This window comes from Orbicella franksi, chromosome 10, assembly GCF_964199315.1.
Source record: "Orbicella franksi chromosome 10, jaOrbFran1.1, whole genome shotgun sequence".
Lineage (NCBI taxonomy): Eukaryota > Metazoa > Cnidaria > Anthozoa > Scleractinia > Merulinidae > Orbicella > Orbicella franksi.
Window position 1 is genome coordinate 27,658,582 of NC_138154.1, and position 15,026 is coordinate 27,673,607.

At 37.5% G+C, this 15,026-nt stretch overlaps 1 protein-coding gene and 1 pseudogene across 3 annotated transcripts in view; both read left to right on the forward strand.

Moving 5' to 3' along the window:
* Nucleotides 1-3,570: 3,570 nt before the first annotated feature.
* Nucleotides 3,571-4,518, forward strand: LOC145499419 (histamine H2 receptor-like; annotated as a pseudogene).
* Nucleotides 4,519-7,336: 2,818 nt separating this feature from the next.
* Nucleotides 7,337-15,026, forward strand: part of LOC145500914 (farnesyl pyrophosphate synthase-like) — a 142,902-nt gene continuing 135,212 nt past the window's right edge. For 2 of the 3 annotated variants that reach the window (XR_014051162.1, XR_014051161.1), the window contains exons 1-8: nt 7,337-7,806; nt 10,934-10,958; nt 11,919-12,034; nt 12,139-12,219; nt 12,452-12,574; nt 13,379-13,461; nt 13,976-14,048; nt 14,472-14,549. Coding sequence is in view for 1 of the 3 variants with exons in the window: in XM_081480465.1 (XP_081336591.1) it covers nt 7,675-7,806; nt 10,934-10,958; nt 11,919-12,034; nt 12,139-12,219; nt 12,452-12,574; nt 13,379-13,461; nt 13,976-14,048; nt 14,472-14,549 (711 nt within the window). In the remaining 2 variants the exon portion in view is untranslated. The remainder of the gene's footprint in view (nt 7,807-10,933; nt 10,959-11,918; nt 12,035-12,138; nt 12,220-12,451; nt 12,575-13,378; nt 13,462-13,975; nt 14,049-14,471; nt 14,550-15,026) is intronic. The other variant, XM_081480465.1, reaches the window with a different exon arrangement.

The following is a 15,026-nucleotide window of genomic DNA, read 5'->3' on the forward strand; positions in this document are numbered from 1 at the left end:
GAAACAGGAAGTCACGCGACGGCTATGGGTTTTCGTCACCATATAAAAACTCAAACTTGCCGAATCTCCCGGTTTAGTCGATCAAGGAACTTTATTAGCTCTATATATGTTTTATCACAACGGCCGTTTTCACACGAGAGGCCGATAGACCTTCTAAGTCGGGTTATCCGTCTGTAGTGTGAAACCGGCCAATGTTTATTAAAACTTAAACAGGCCTTAAGGACATTTAACGGGCCATTCAATATTTCGTGGTCCAAGTACCTTTCTTATTTACCGCTAATTGGGACTTCCCGTGCGCATTTGCGTTTTGACTGCGGTCCAAAGTCAATGTATATGATTACATAACTTCAGTGTAAGTCTACGTTTTCGACGAAAAAAGGGAACAGAAGATCCTCTCATCAAAACTGTCCGAGCCTCAAACAACCTGGTGTATCTTGACTATCTTTGACCCACCTACATGAAGGTTAGAGGTTTGAAGTTTAATTAATTTTAGATTTAACGCCTATTGCGATAGAATTTAAGATTTTTGGCGAAGCCTAAATTATGCCATGATATCCACCAGAAAAATTCGATTACATCAGTCTGAATAATTTCCCCAAAAATTATCCTGGGCCGGGATGCAAAAGAACAAGCCTTTGTCATTTAAAACTCAGATTTTTGACCAACTGTTTTGTCTGGGAAACAAATGATGGACGAGGACTGCTCAAATTGCTGCTAACATAGGTTTTGATGTCGGTTCTGCAAGCCGGATTCGGAACTTTTTTGCTGGCCTACATACGCGAAACTTGGAAATTCATCTTAAATTTGACAGCGCAATTTGACATAACTCACATTATCGATTTTGCGGAAAATAAAGCGATATTCAGCCAAACGAAGTATACAATTTTTCTCAGATTAAAGTATACCAAAGTTTGGAATATAAACAAATTAATTTTTCGAATGTTGGCATCAAATGTTCGACCGTTGGTAACATTCGCTCTTCAAAACCGAAGGAAGTTTCTCACTCTTCAGTTTGTAACTAAGCAAGTAAATAAGAACTTTATTTTGTAGTCAATTCGCTTCCACGTTTTTTTCAATAACATGGGGAAGGGAATTAGTTCAGTGCTAAGCAGGCAGTTGTAACTAGTGGCAATATATATAAGTGAAAAACAAATAATATAATTAAAATGTCGAGTCACCGTGATCTGTTGGTAGGACAAAGTATTTTATGCAATTCTTTATAAAAATAGAAAAACAACTGCAAAATTGGACTTTGTCTCTCGAATCTGATGTCTCGTTAAAACTTTAAGCTACTAAAACGTTGAACTGAATTAAGTAAAGTCAGTGAAAGCATTATCAACCTGTTTACAACCACATGCTTCTAATGACTACAAAGGCTTTCTATATCTTTACTTTATTTATTATTGAAAACATCATCGTGTAATAATATCATTTCTATTAATTTATATTAGTCATGACTTCCTTTGAGAAGAATTCGTAAAGTAAGTTAGAGATAATTCCTACGAACAGACGCGTTCGACAAAACATTTTTGACGTTGATCTGCGTATTTGGTGAACTCCTTTACGTTCTCGAAAGTTGGTATTCCGAGCGTTTCCGTAATTAGATTATTAGAAACTCTGAACGTTAAAGTTTCAAATGGAAACGATTTTTTTTCCCAAATTCGCCCTGTGGCCTTAAAATACAGCAGTTCTTTTCATAAACTGCATTAACTGTATTCTTTGATTATTTTAGCATTTTCTTTTTAGTACTTAAGGCTCTTGTTTAGTGTCCCAATTAGTCCGCTATGTCTAAATACATTTCACACTTAAACAAAGGTTCTTAGCTTATCTCATTTCATTTATAAGCGATCTTTCGGAACTTTTTTTGCTACAGCCGAAAACAAGAATAATTAAGATTGAACGCCAATATAATGGAAACAATTAGAAGCCAAAGCAACAATCAGTGAGCAGAATCACTAGCCTGAGAACCAGGCCTGAGGACAGAAGCTGTAACATTTCAAAAATATTAAATACTTTTTGAAAAAGCTGAAGTCATAAGGAGGGAAGTAATTCTGATTTGGCTGCGTTATCAAAATATTCCATGAGTTAAACTTGCTGCTAACGTCGATCGACTAGCTATTGAGGTCTGTAACTTTGAAGTTGAGTAGTCAAACCTGGTGGATCAAGTTTCAAACGCACGTTGGTGTAGTGCACTTGAGCCTAATATTGTGAGATCGATAAAATTAGAAAATTTTACAAGGTTAGAAACTCTAACCTATGCTACATTCTTGGCGAATAGTTAATGAAAAATCTATTGTTCGATTTTAAAAGAACCTTTAAAGTGTATATGGTATGAAAAATAATTTCTGCTTATTTGGAAGGCCTTTCAAAATACAGAATGGCATTTTTCTTTTTGAACTATACTGTTTTGTTTTAGAGATATTGACGTTTTTCTATTATGCAAATTAGATCAGTGATGACGTCATAATGTTTGCAACTAAAAAGTGGTAATTTTTAATTTATTCAATTTATTCAGTTTTCACTGTGATTATATAACAAACATTAATAACAATAAAAAAAATCTTAGTACATAACAAGGCAGTAAGGAAGACTAGAAGGGAACTGACGAACCATACGGGCTAGTCAACCCATTAGGAAAATACTGAATAAACAATATCTCTGGAAATATTAAAGCAGTGTTCTTGAAACTTGGCACCATAAATGTGCATCACAAAAGAAACAAAACGCCCCCCTTGTGCTGTTTCCATTACAACAGTTTTACCGCTGGTGCTTTCTTAATAGAAACTGAAATTCCCAGTTTTTGGAGTCTCTTTCTGTCAAAAAACCAAATACCCCCATTTGCAACCTCTAAAGTGAGACAAAGGGTTCTACTTGGAACAGACATAGTTCCCATATCGTCTTAATTCCCATCATTAGATTGGGTGGGGTAGATGGTTCTTGGTTTAAGACAAAAACTGGGAATTTCAGTTTTATTAAGACAGCACCAGCGGCAAAACTGTTGCCATGGCAACAGCACTAAGGGTGTCATTTTGTTTCTTTTGTGATTTACATTTGTGGTGCCAAGCTTCAAGAAAACTGCTGTAATATTTCTAGAGATATTGTTAATTCAGTATTCTACCATTTTTAGTTGCAAACAATATGACGTCATCACTGATCTAATTTGCATAATAGGAAAACGTCAATATCTCTAAAACGAAAAAAGATATTTCAAAAAGAAAAACGCCATTCTTCTGTATTTTGAAAGGCCTTTCAAATAAGCAGAAAATATTTTTCATGTGATATGCACTTTAAGCTTTTTTGCGTTAACTTTCGATATTTGGGGATTACACAAATTGCTGAAAATGTACAAAAACAGCAATATTAAAAACAACAACAGGCATTGAAAACTGTATTTCAATACCTCAAAATCCAAAATGACTTCCTACACATTGATGTAAGCATGCATTGAATTCCTGTTAATTTCATGTCCTCTACAGTTAGTAAAAGAACCTGACAAAACAAAGTCACTTTCTTCCACTGGCAGACGAGTAATTACTTCTAACAGCAACAAGAAAAAGACAGAGCTCTGAGATGTCTTCACCCGAGTGCATAACCTGGATGACTGTAGGCTTAACCGAGTCTGTTGCCATAATAACACTTAACCTCTGTACGATAATTGCTTTTATAAGAGACCGTCGTCTCCGCAAACGTAGCACGTACCTGGTGATAAATGTGGCAGTTACAGATTTGTTGGCTGGAGGGGTTCCTGTGTATGTTCTGTTCTATGGGTTTGGAGCAATATGTAATGTATGGAAGGGGCATTCAAGTGTATATTTGGCAGATTATAAAGTAACAAGACTACTTATTGTTTTTCCTGGTATGTCTTTATTAAACATAGCCATTATTGCTTTAGAACGAGCGTATGCGACATTTCGGCCTTTCAGGCATCGCCTGCTAAAAAAAATGGGTGTATGGCCTATTTATTACCTTTGTTTGGGTTTTTATGGCATCTGTCACTTCGGGATATATTAGGTACTTCGGTGCATCTGAATATGGATTTCTTGATCTTTACTTAAAGATTGCAGCTGTCTTGTTTCTACTTCTGATCATTTGTGTTTCTTACTCATCCATTGTTATTAAAGTCCGTTGTGGAGCGCAGCCTCAACACCATGGTGCAACCAGTAGAGAAAGAAAACTGACCATGACATTGTTAATTGTGACTGTTGCATCTCTTGTGGTGAACCTGCCAGCTGCTATGTTTGCTTTTCTCCTTTATAGCGGTAAATTTAAAATGTCCTTTTCTGTTGCTATTAATACAAAAAGTGCAATTTGTGTTTTACTTTTTGCAAACTCTTTTATAAATCCTATATTATACGCTATCCGTATGCCAGAATACAGATCAGCTATAGCTGCAGTCTTTCGCAAAACCCCCCCACTCAGTAACCGTGAAAGGCGAGCTGTAGATTTACCTCTTCGTGACTTGTAATGCATTATGAAGCGCCATTACATTTTTCTACTTGGCTTTGTTATTTTGAAATATCATGATATCAACAACAGTTTAAAGTTAATGTGCATAAATTGTATATGAGGAAAAGAAATTATTATCTTCGTAAGAAAGTTTGACTTTAAGTAGATGGATGAACATAGTATCCCGCAGGAAAGTTAACAAGACAACAGATGCTTTATTGTCTAAATCCCTAGTGTCATATTTAGTAGGTGATCATGATTTTTACCGTTTAGTAGCTATTTGTTTTGTAGTCATCAGAGCCGTAGCTAATAACAGGCGAGCCGCGGTACCTGCGCATGCCTCAGCCATGTTTTTCTTTTCTTTTTCCTTTTTGAAGGGGGAAAGTTAAACATTGCTAGCAAATAAACAAACAAACAAACAAACAAACAAATAACATTGCCTCGATCATAACTTTTTTTCTGGCCAAGGCCCTGGTCATGTTATAATATCTTGAGCGCGATTATGTCCACTATCTCCTGCACTCAACAATTTCAATGATGCCAGGTTAATGTCGGAGCAAAACGTTTTTCCATGATTTGATTGAATGAATTACTGAGGCCGCTTGATGACAGAGCATCTTGTAATTAACCACCTTGTTAATTTGAGGAGTTCTTTATTGAGCAGGAACTGAATAAGAATTAAGTTTACAAAACGAGGAATTACGGGCTAGGAGTTATTAGAAACCTTCAACTTCGTCTCCAGCGCGCTTTTCCCTTCGAAGATGGGAAGGACTGGAAAGGAGATACGAGAAGAACAAAGAACTTTTCGACAAAGCTGGCAAACTCCATGTCACGCATAGATTACTTTACTCATGATAAATCACGAGAGACCAATGAAATAGCAGAATCTACTCACCGACTCCAGATCTAGAGCCTTTTCCCGTCCTTTCCATTTATCATACATTCATACATTCTTATGTACATTGTGAAAACTTGATAGATGTTTAAAAGCATACTTACATACTAAGTACTAAATTACATCTTTGATTATGTTTAATGCCGTAAATTATAAGATAAATAAAAGTATATACTCCTGTAAAAACTGTTTTTCTTTTTCATGGTGTGAAATTGTTATCTAACAACGCTAGCACACATTTTCTTTCTGCTGTGTTATTACCTACAGTGCTGTGCGCACTACTATAGGACGCTCATATGGGCCGTTGCCAATCATAGAGCAGGAAATTATCACGTGACGGGCTCTCGACCAATCAGAGAGCCGGATCTTGGGGGTGTGGTCATCTAACATGGCCGCCACCTTTTTTCAGCCAATCAAGAGCCGAATTACTACTGGTAGTAATAGTCTACTGCTACTAAAGCCAATCAGGAGCCGAATTACTACTACTACTACTACTACTACTACTACTACTACGCAAAGCATGACGGGACGATGACGTCATGAAAGGGGGATACCCCCTTCTGTGGGCTGACGTCATGGCAAGAGGCGATACCCCTCCCCCTCGCCGGGCTGACGTCACGAAAGGGGGATACTACCTCTTATGAGCTGACGTCATGAGGAGGGGGTTTTGGGTAGCCAATCACAGCATGCAGCATGAGGTTGAGGTATTTTTTTGATGAGAAGGGGGTGAGAGGATGACGTGATGAGGAGAAGGTATGCTCAGACGGAGGATGACGTCACGAGGACGGTGTTTTGGGAGGGTACATGACGACAGTTGTATGGTACGCATGGTAAAGTTCAGTTGTAAAACAAAAAAATTACTGTGGCGCTGGGGGTGAGAAAGCAGACATCTCTCGAAAAAGTCAAGGATCACACAGAAAGTTGAAAATAAAACTCTTTTTAATGTAAGAATTATGCTGATATTTCACAAAGTGTAACCGCATGTTCGCTGGGAACTAGAGTCGTTTCTAGTTTCTCAGATCCCTGGTCCCAGACCCCAAAACGCGTGATATTCTGTCCTATTTTTCTTTGTCTTTGTTCACGAAGTCTTTGCCTGATCCGTTAATTCCTTATTCTTGGCATAATAGCCTCTCCAATATTCGTTTAACCGTGCCGTGTTGCTTTCACAGTGCTTTCTTTGGTAATTGCTGACGTGTTTGTTGTTCTTTTGAACATAGGCTCTCTGGCTCCTGACGATCCGTTCCTTGTTGTTTTCATATCATCTTTTACGACGGGTTTTGAGAATCTCGGCGTTCTCTGTACGATATCTTTTTTGTCGAGTCAGGATTCGCTCCCTGTTCTCTACATAATATCGTTGATAGTAGGCACTCCTACAAACGGCCTTCTTGTCATTCTCCGTTGATTGATTGGAGCAATTCATCTTGTGTGGCGTCTTACCAAAAATGATTTAAACCATACAAAAAACTAGCAAGGAGAGGAGGCAATGACCTAAACCTGTCCCTCTGGTGCGGTTATTGTCAGAGACTATTCTCTCGTGCAGACAGTAGAATTCGTCACGAGAAACATAGTTGTCAAAGGAGAGGATGCGAAAAAGCACGAGAGGATGTCCCAAAGATCCCATTTCCTACTTGAAAGCAGAATGGGATCCCAAATGGAATAGAATTTGGATACACTGCTACTCTACTCACTATCTATAGATAGCCAATCAGAGAACGGCATTAGTAATAGAACGCCAGTAGATTCAAACTAATAGCTGAGATAAACCAAAATAAAATTCGAGGTGAAATAAAGGTTATTGTAAAGTATTGTATTGTATAAATGTGTATTAATGTATATTTATACTAAAACATGATAACTGCTGTTAAAAAGAAAGCATACTTAATGCCATAATAAATCTTTGATTATGTCTGTTGCTGTAAATAAGAAGATAACAAATACATGCTTGTTACAAACTGAATTTTTCTCTCTGTGGAATTGTTACCCAGCAACGTTGGTACAGTTTCTTTTTGTCGAGTTGACAAGTGCACCTTAGCCCTAGAGTCATCTTTTTAACGCCGATTACCAAACAGCAAAAACATCGTTTTACTCTGTACAAGTCCTCTTGAAAGTACAACTGAAAAAGCTTAAAAGCGAGCCTCTGAAGTGTTCAGTTAGCTTTTACTGTTTCGGCCTCACCGGAAGTCAACGGCAACACAATACAAATAACCACGAACCACGAACTGGCCTGTTCCGGTACCTGGCACAGGCGGGGGCCTGGGCATCAGTCTCTTTGGAAAAACAAAATGGCGGCACACTGAAAAGAATTTCACATTTCCACTTAAAATTTACCTCCAATGGCGAAGAACGTAAAAAAATCAAATGATCGTGAGTTATTTGATTCCTTTTTCCCTGGGCTTGTTGATGATGTCGTGAAGGAGAATGAAAACGACCTAGAAACGGGAGACGCTGTGCGTCACATGCGCGAGGTAGGAATCCACGAACGTACATGATTAAAATAATTTACGTTAGCTCAGTTGTTTTTGCACAGTCTGTCGTTAGCATGAAAATTACAAATACATGAGCGACTTCATAGGATGACAGAACCCTCAGTGAAGATTTTGATCAAATTCCCAAGGGAAGGAAAACAATAATCAATCAAAAGTATCGGAAAAGCACCACCATGGGGCAAAATATCCATATATTTCTGCGTAAAACAGATGAAAGAACACTAGAAAAGTATGTTGTCGCTGCCTTTATTTAAGCTTAACGTAAAACTGAACTGACCTCCACCCTACCGCTAGCGGGATTTGTCTCTCGGTAGTCCCGAGTTCAAATCCTCGCTCACGCTTTGTAAGTAGCCAACTGGTCTGCCTCCTGCCAGTTGTTATTTTGAACTAAGTTTTATTTATTTGGAATATTTGTTTCCTTTGTTTTAGGGCATGCCTGTAAACTAGCTAAGCTTAGTGCTTTTATAGCTAAGTGCATGACCACTATAAATAAGATTTACATTTTTTTTTACTGTATGGTCAGTCCAAATGTAAATTTTTTACATTAAAAGGTTGCTCTTGACTGATTAGATGGCAGTCTAACCTGCGACCAGGCATCTTGTTTTTGGAGAGGGGGGGGGGGGGGGGGGGGCTGAACAGAATGCCTGATACATTTACTTCCTGAGTCGTCTGCCGCCCCTTCATTGCTTACCTGTCAAAAGTGACATTATCTTATTGTCATGTGATGAAATTAATGTGAGCCAATCAGATTTGGATCATGTTTACTGTAGATAGTGTCGGCCAACACTAGCGATCGACATATCGACTGACACTCGGTTGATATGTCTGCCGAATATCAGCCGAGTATTGGCCAAGTATCAGTTGAGTATCACTGAATACATGGCCGATATATTGATTGACACTCGGTTGATACAGTACGTTGGTCGAGTAGCGACTGACATATACATCGACTGATACTCAGTTGATATGTCTGCCGAGTATTGGCCCAGTATCGGTCAAGTATCTGTCAAGTATTGGTTGATATACGACCAATATATCAACCGAGTGTCGGTCGATATGTCAGTCGAGTATTGCTGAGTAGTGACCTACATATTGATCCACATTCGACCGATATTCGACCGATACACAACCGACTGAGTGCCAATATATTGACTGATACTTGGCCGATACTCAGCCGACATATCGACAGAGTGTCAGTCGATATATCGGTCGCTAGTGTCTGCTGACACTACCTACAGTAAACATGATCCTCAGATTTTACCAGAAATTCATGTGGCTAGTTGGAAGTGTGAGAGCAACACAGTGCAATGTGCTTGTGAGCTTTCCAGGCAAGGGGAATAGTAAGTGGAGATGTTACTTAAGGTCATTAAGAAGCAAAGAATTTTATTGAAAAAAATCGGTGGAATATCAGAATTGTTTTTATCAGAATTGATCAAAAGAGTGAGAATAAACATTACAGCAGGTATTCATGGGGACTCCTCACAACTGCATCAACTGCACATGTTTTTGACTCTCACTGAGAGTCAATTGGCAAATGACGCTCTGGCCAAATCACGTCGATAGCACGTCTGAAACTCCTTTTAAGCAGATGGTCTTCTGGATGTGTTCCATTGAGAATAAAATCTTGAAGAGATGAAGTCATGGCCACTGAAGATCTTATAGTGTAGATTGTAATTTCCTATATCTATCTCCCTGGCTGCCACTCTTTGTGTTTCAAATTAAACCGAAAGCTCAGATATCCAGTCACGTAAACAATCAGAAAGTCAGGCTTAAAAACTCTTTTGTTTTATGACCAAATCAGAAAAAAAGTCCAAATTCTGGACTACGGGCAGACAACTCATTAGGTAATTGTATCAGGCATTCTTTTTTCTCCTTCCCCCTGCTGTTAAAAAAGAATGCCTGATCACTGGTTAATGGCAGCCCATGTAAGTCAAGAAGCACATTCTACTCTGTATAAAACCCTAGTATGCCCTATACTGGAATACATGGCTCTGGTGTGGTTCCCCTAACTAGTAAAAGATATTCTGGCACTTGAAAAATTCCAGAGGAGAGCACTGCGCCTTGCACTCGGTCAAAGATGCGGCAAAATGGAGTATGATGAATGTTTGAAAAATTTGAACTGGCCCACCCTGGAGAAACAGAGGCACTTTATCTCCCTAGTTGAATATTATAAAACTATTTTCGGCTCAAACAATTGAAGTTTATTGAATTTTTCAAACATTCCTGAGATAACAGGACACGCACTAATCACTCTCGTAAACTAGGCATGAAAAATGCACGGGTGAACTCTTATAAATACTCATTCTTTGTCCGCATAGTGAAAGAATGGAATAGGTTACGGCATCATGTAGTTCAAGTAGATTCTTTTAAGCCTTTTAAGGCGAGACTGAAGTCTTATTTACATGTTTCAATGTAATAAGTATTTACATGTAGTGACGCACTTTTAGTTTTATTTTTGTTTTGTTTTTTATTTATTTATTTATTTATTTATTTATTCATTTATTTAATTGTTTAGGAAACGTTATAGGGTCCACCTCAAGTTTTCCTTGTCATGATTTTTGTTTTATTTATTATATTTATTTTAATTTGTTTTCATCATGAATAAACCAGTATTGTATTGTATTGTATTGTGTTGTAGTTTTGGATAAATGACGATGAAAACAAATCAAAACCTGCCTTTCAGTTCTCCAAAGCACGAGCCATGAGAGACAGACTTTATAATCACATCTGAATTAATACACCAGGCTTCCCGTGGTCAAAGTCAAACTTCCAGACCCTGGGGCTACACCATAGGGAAAAGATTGTGAACATGAGGAAAACTGCCTCTACAACTTTATCGTGACTTTGAAAAGCCAAAGGCCAAAAAAAGTGTTTACATTTCATGTATGACCAAAAATACATGTGCACCCATTTTCATCAGTAACTTTGATTCTTTGAATGCACCCACATACTGTCGGGCCCTTTAACCAGAGGCCTAGGCTACATAAGGTCAATAAGGTTATGAAGTGCAGTGTGTAACTGGTACAAGTAGATGTTAGGGCAGACGTTTTCAAGTGAAACTGACAGTGAAACCTTTTTCTGAAATTTCGTTCTGTGCTTCTTTCAGGTATTAGAGTACAATGTACCTGGAGGTATGTATTGGTCACCATGACAACTACCACCACCACCAACAACAATGACAACAACAACAACATTAATTTATTGGTATTTCTATTTACAATTTTGAGTTATTACCTGAGAACAATAACAATGATATGGAAATAAGGGAGGGTGCTCTCCTTGAATGGAAAATTCCAGTTTGAATTGTCTGAGAAGGTTAAATTTTAGGTATCAAATGAATCAGAATTTTTCAAAATTTTAAGAAAAGAGGACAGATTTTGAAAATTATTTCTATTTATTTTACTTCACATAATTTTCAAAATTGTCAGTTGAATGGTTTGTATTTATGTAGTAAGTTACTCAACAATGTTCAAATTTTCTGGAAACTTTCCAAGGAAACTTCTGTACCATTTGCCGCTCTGTTTTGAAAGTTCTGGAGTTTCCATTTGAATGGAAATTTTTGTAATAAGTGTCACAAGATGTAAGCCATGTATCATTAACAGTGTACCACTTTTCCTTTCCTTGACTTTGTGAGACTTTGGGCTGGCTAAGTACGTTGATCGGTTACATTGAGATATGGGGGTATGCCATATACAAACTCACCCCCCCTCCCCCCGTTAAAAGAATAGAGAGCAAGTCAAAACATATTCTGAATCAGTAATTAACAAAATTAATCATATACCACCAGTTACATCTTTGCATGATCAAATATGATGCAAAAGCCATTATTTTTTTTATTGTTCCACTTGACGATGCAAAAGCTTACTATATTAATCAGTATCTGGGTCCAAGACATTGTAAAACTGGTTTTTAATCTTTCTTATCAAATAATTTGTCCTTCTTGAAGCAAAATAATTTTTCTTCAATCTTGTACATATCAATTATTGATCTTTATCTGCTGACAAATCATCTCAAGACTGATGAGAAATAAAGCACATGCTACCCTGGTTTGATGCTTTAATGGCTGTGTTACTTTCTGTTTAACACACTAGGAAAAAGAAATCGTGGTCTTTCTGTGATTGGATCATTGCGGCATCTTGTAAACCCCAATGAGTTAGCAGAAGATGATGTGAAAACTGCAGTTATACTCGGATGGTGTGTGGAATGGGTACGCTCTTGAAATAATTAGAAATTTAACATCACGAGTTCTCTTTTTGTTTTGTTGCTCAAAACAACATCTATAGGGATCCATTTTGTTGTTCCTTGTTTCAGTTGCAAGCATTCTTTTTGGTTGCTGATGACATCATGGATGAGTCTTTAACAAGACGAGGCAAGCCTTGCTGGTACAAAAAGGTAAATTTGACCCTTAAAATACCATGACCTTTATTTCCCTTTTTCTGGGTGGAGTTTAATGGCTGAAAATATATGTTGGTTGGGGGGGTGGGGGGAGGGGGGAGGGAGGGAAGTGTTGATTTCTTTCAATGAATCGTAGACCTGAGTTTTTTTCTGCAAATCATGTTTTAAACATGTTCATGAATAGGTACAGCTATACAGACTTACTTATTTTCACCTTGTATCTGTGTAGGCAGGAGTGGGCAGTATTGCTATCAATGACTTCCTCCTTATAGAAGCCACTATCTACAAACTTCTTAAGAAACATATCCGTCATAAGCCATATTATGTTGATGTGCTGGATTTGTTTCATGAGGTGAGTGTGTATTACAGTGCAACTATATGTCTATGCTTGGTTCCTAATTGCTGTCATTTCCAAGCCAACCCCCGTCTTTACATTGGGTTAATTCTTTTGATGTTCAGTAAAGTGGGCTTATGATTTTAAAAACACTTACTGTAAAATTCTTTGTGTTTGACTAAACTGTCAAATGCCCCACCCCTGGCCTGGGCAGCCCTTTGTGAGCTTGGAGATGCCCCATGGTGGGGACTTACAATCTGTCAAATGCCCATCAAATGCCCGGGGGGGGGGGGGGGGGGGGATGAGTGGACTTGGAATTGGCAGAGCCAAAGTTTTGAAGTTCATGAATCTTCTAATTATCTCAGATATACATACATCGACAGTGGTTTTTCCTTGTATGTTAAAAGTAATCTGTATTTGGTTTGGTTTTACATTACTGCACATAGTGATTGGGTTAAAAAACTTGCACCTGTCCATTAATTTTGCATTCAGTCAGGAATAAAAAGCAATCCAAACACGACCAACTCAGACAAGTTTCCCCATGCTTTTCCTGGCCTCGTGTACAAATTGTTTTATTTGCCAAACTTTGTTTGGTTCACTGGACTATCTTTGTCCTGTGTTATCACAGCCAGAGTGATTACCTTGGTTTTGTATGACACTTGATAACTTGTAAACTGCCCCAATAAACATACCGAGTTTATTGCTATCAATGTTCCCTATGTTATAGCTAAAATAATGACAATTGCTGCATCCCTTCTGTAGTATTACATGTACATGTAAAGTAGTCGTTATTGTTGTATTTTTATGGTTCCTCTGATGTAGGTTACCTATCTTACCGCTACTGGACAGACGTTAGACCTTATTACAAAGCCTGGCAACAATTTTGAGAATTTCACATCGGAGAGGTACACCCCTAGTGACAGATATTTCATATGCTACAAAGTTTACATTTTTTGAATCCCAATACTGCTGGTAGAAATGACTGTATGCCAGACATAACTTCATCAGTATCTTTTTACTATTAATAGTGATATATTGTGATGACTATGACTGCTTCACAAATTAAGTGGCATCCTTAAAGGACCAAGAATGTATGTAGGTTGAGGGATTTTGTTGGTGCACACATAGTCGCCATTTCTAGAGCTTAAACAATATAATAGTTATTTATTATCCTGTTAAGTGGAGTTACTTCTGAATTTGTGTAGTTTTTAAAATAATTATTTTTTAATTTATCTTTATAATTATTTTTTTTGTGGGGGGGGGGGGGGGAGGGGAAGGGGGGAAGGAATGCTACCCTGAACCCATTGTTAACTAAAATATATGATTTGCTATACCCTATTTCACTCCTAACATACTATAAAATCTGATTGCAGAAAATGAAATGTTAGACTTGACATGGAGGATTTGTTATTGTTTCAGATACAAAGCAATTGTGAAATTCAAGACTGCTTTTTATTCTTTTTACTTGCCAGTAGCCTTGGCAATGTACATGGTAAGAGTTTAAACTTCTTGCTGCCTGTCATGTACATTGATAGTTCAATGATGCCTGTATTAACATGTTTATCACTCTTGGGAATTTTAAATGCTGATGAACATCCATTTCTACCGACAACTATGAGTATGTGGTCAATCAGACTGGTGGATTAAAAAAATAATTTATAATTATAATAATAATGTCATCAACTTTATAATATTGCCTCAGTCGATGGAGCAGCAAAACCTAAATTATAACCGTCTTGCAAATAAACATGCAATAATCAGCAAGAGGAATTAGTATGTTAAGAGGCAAACAAAAAGGGGCCAAATGTGCATGCACCACTGAGCCCAAATTACTGATTCTTTATACTGTTAGCATTGATAATAACCCTAATAACAACTGTTTACCTGTTTGTTTGGTGTGGTTTTTTTTTCCTAGGCTGGTATAAAGGACATTCAATCTCATGAGAATGCTAAGGAAATTTTATTAACAATGGGCGAATTTTTTCAGATTCAGGTAAAGCTATTTTGTCGTAATCAAAACCTTTTTTGATAACATAGTTAGCAAAACTGCGCTATTAAACTCAGTGTACATAAACGTGCACTCATGGTGCGAGCAAAGTTAACTTAATTACTTTACCATTTTTACTTTGCAATGTTATGAAACGATTGATTCATGATTTTAGTTGTACATGTACAGATGCTTAATAGATGCTCGAGACCCAGCCAAGAGCAGCTCTAGCTTCTTGAGTGCTCTCCAAACTTGGCAAGTGCATCATGACTCAATGATGTACGCTAAAGCATGAATCAGTTGTCAATTATATGTATGTATGGATATTTTGGCAATCAATGTTTCCGAATTATTTTACCAAGTCCTATAAAATAAACTATAGTATATGTACATCCTAATACTTTCTAATTTCTCAGATACGTGGATATCAGGAAGATAGAACTCTTTGAACGGCAATCTATGTGATAATCTAGTCTAAATGTT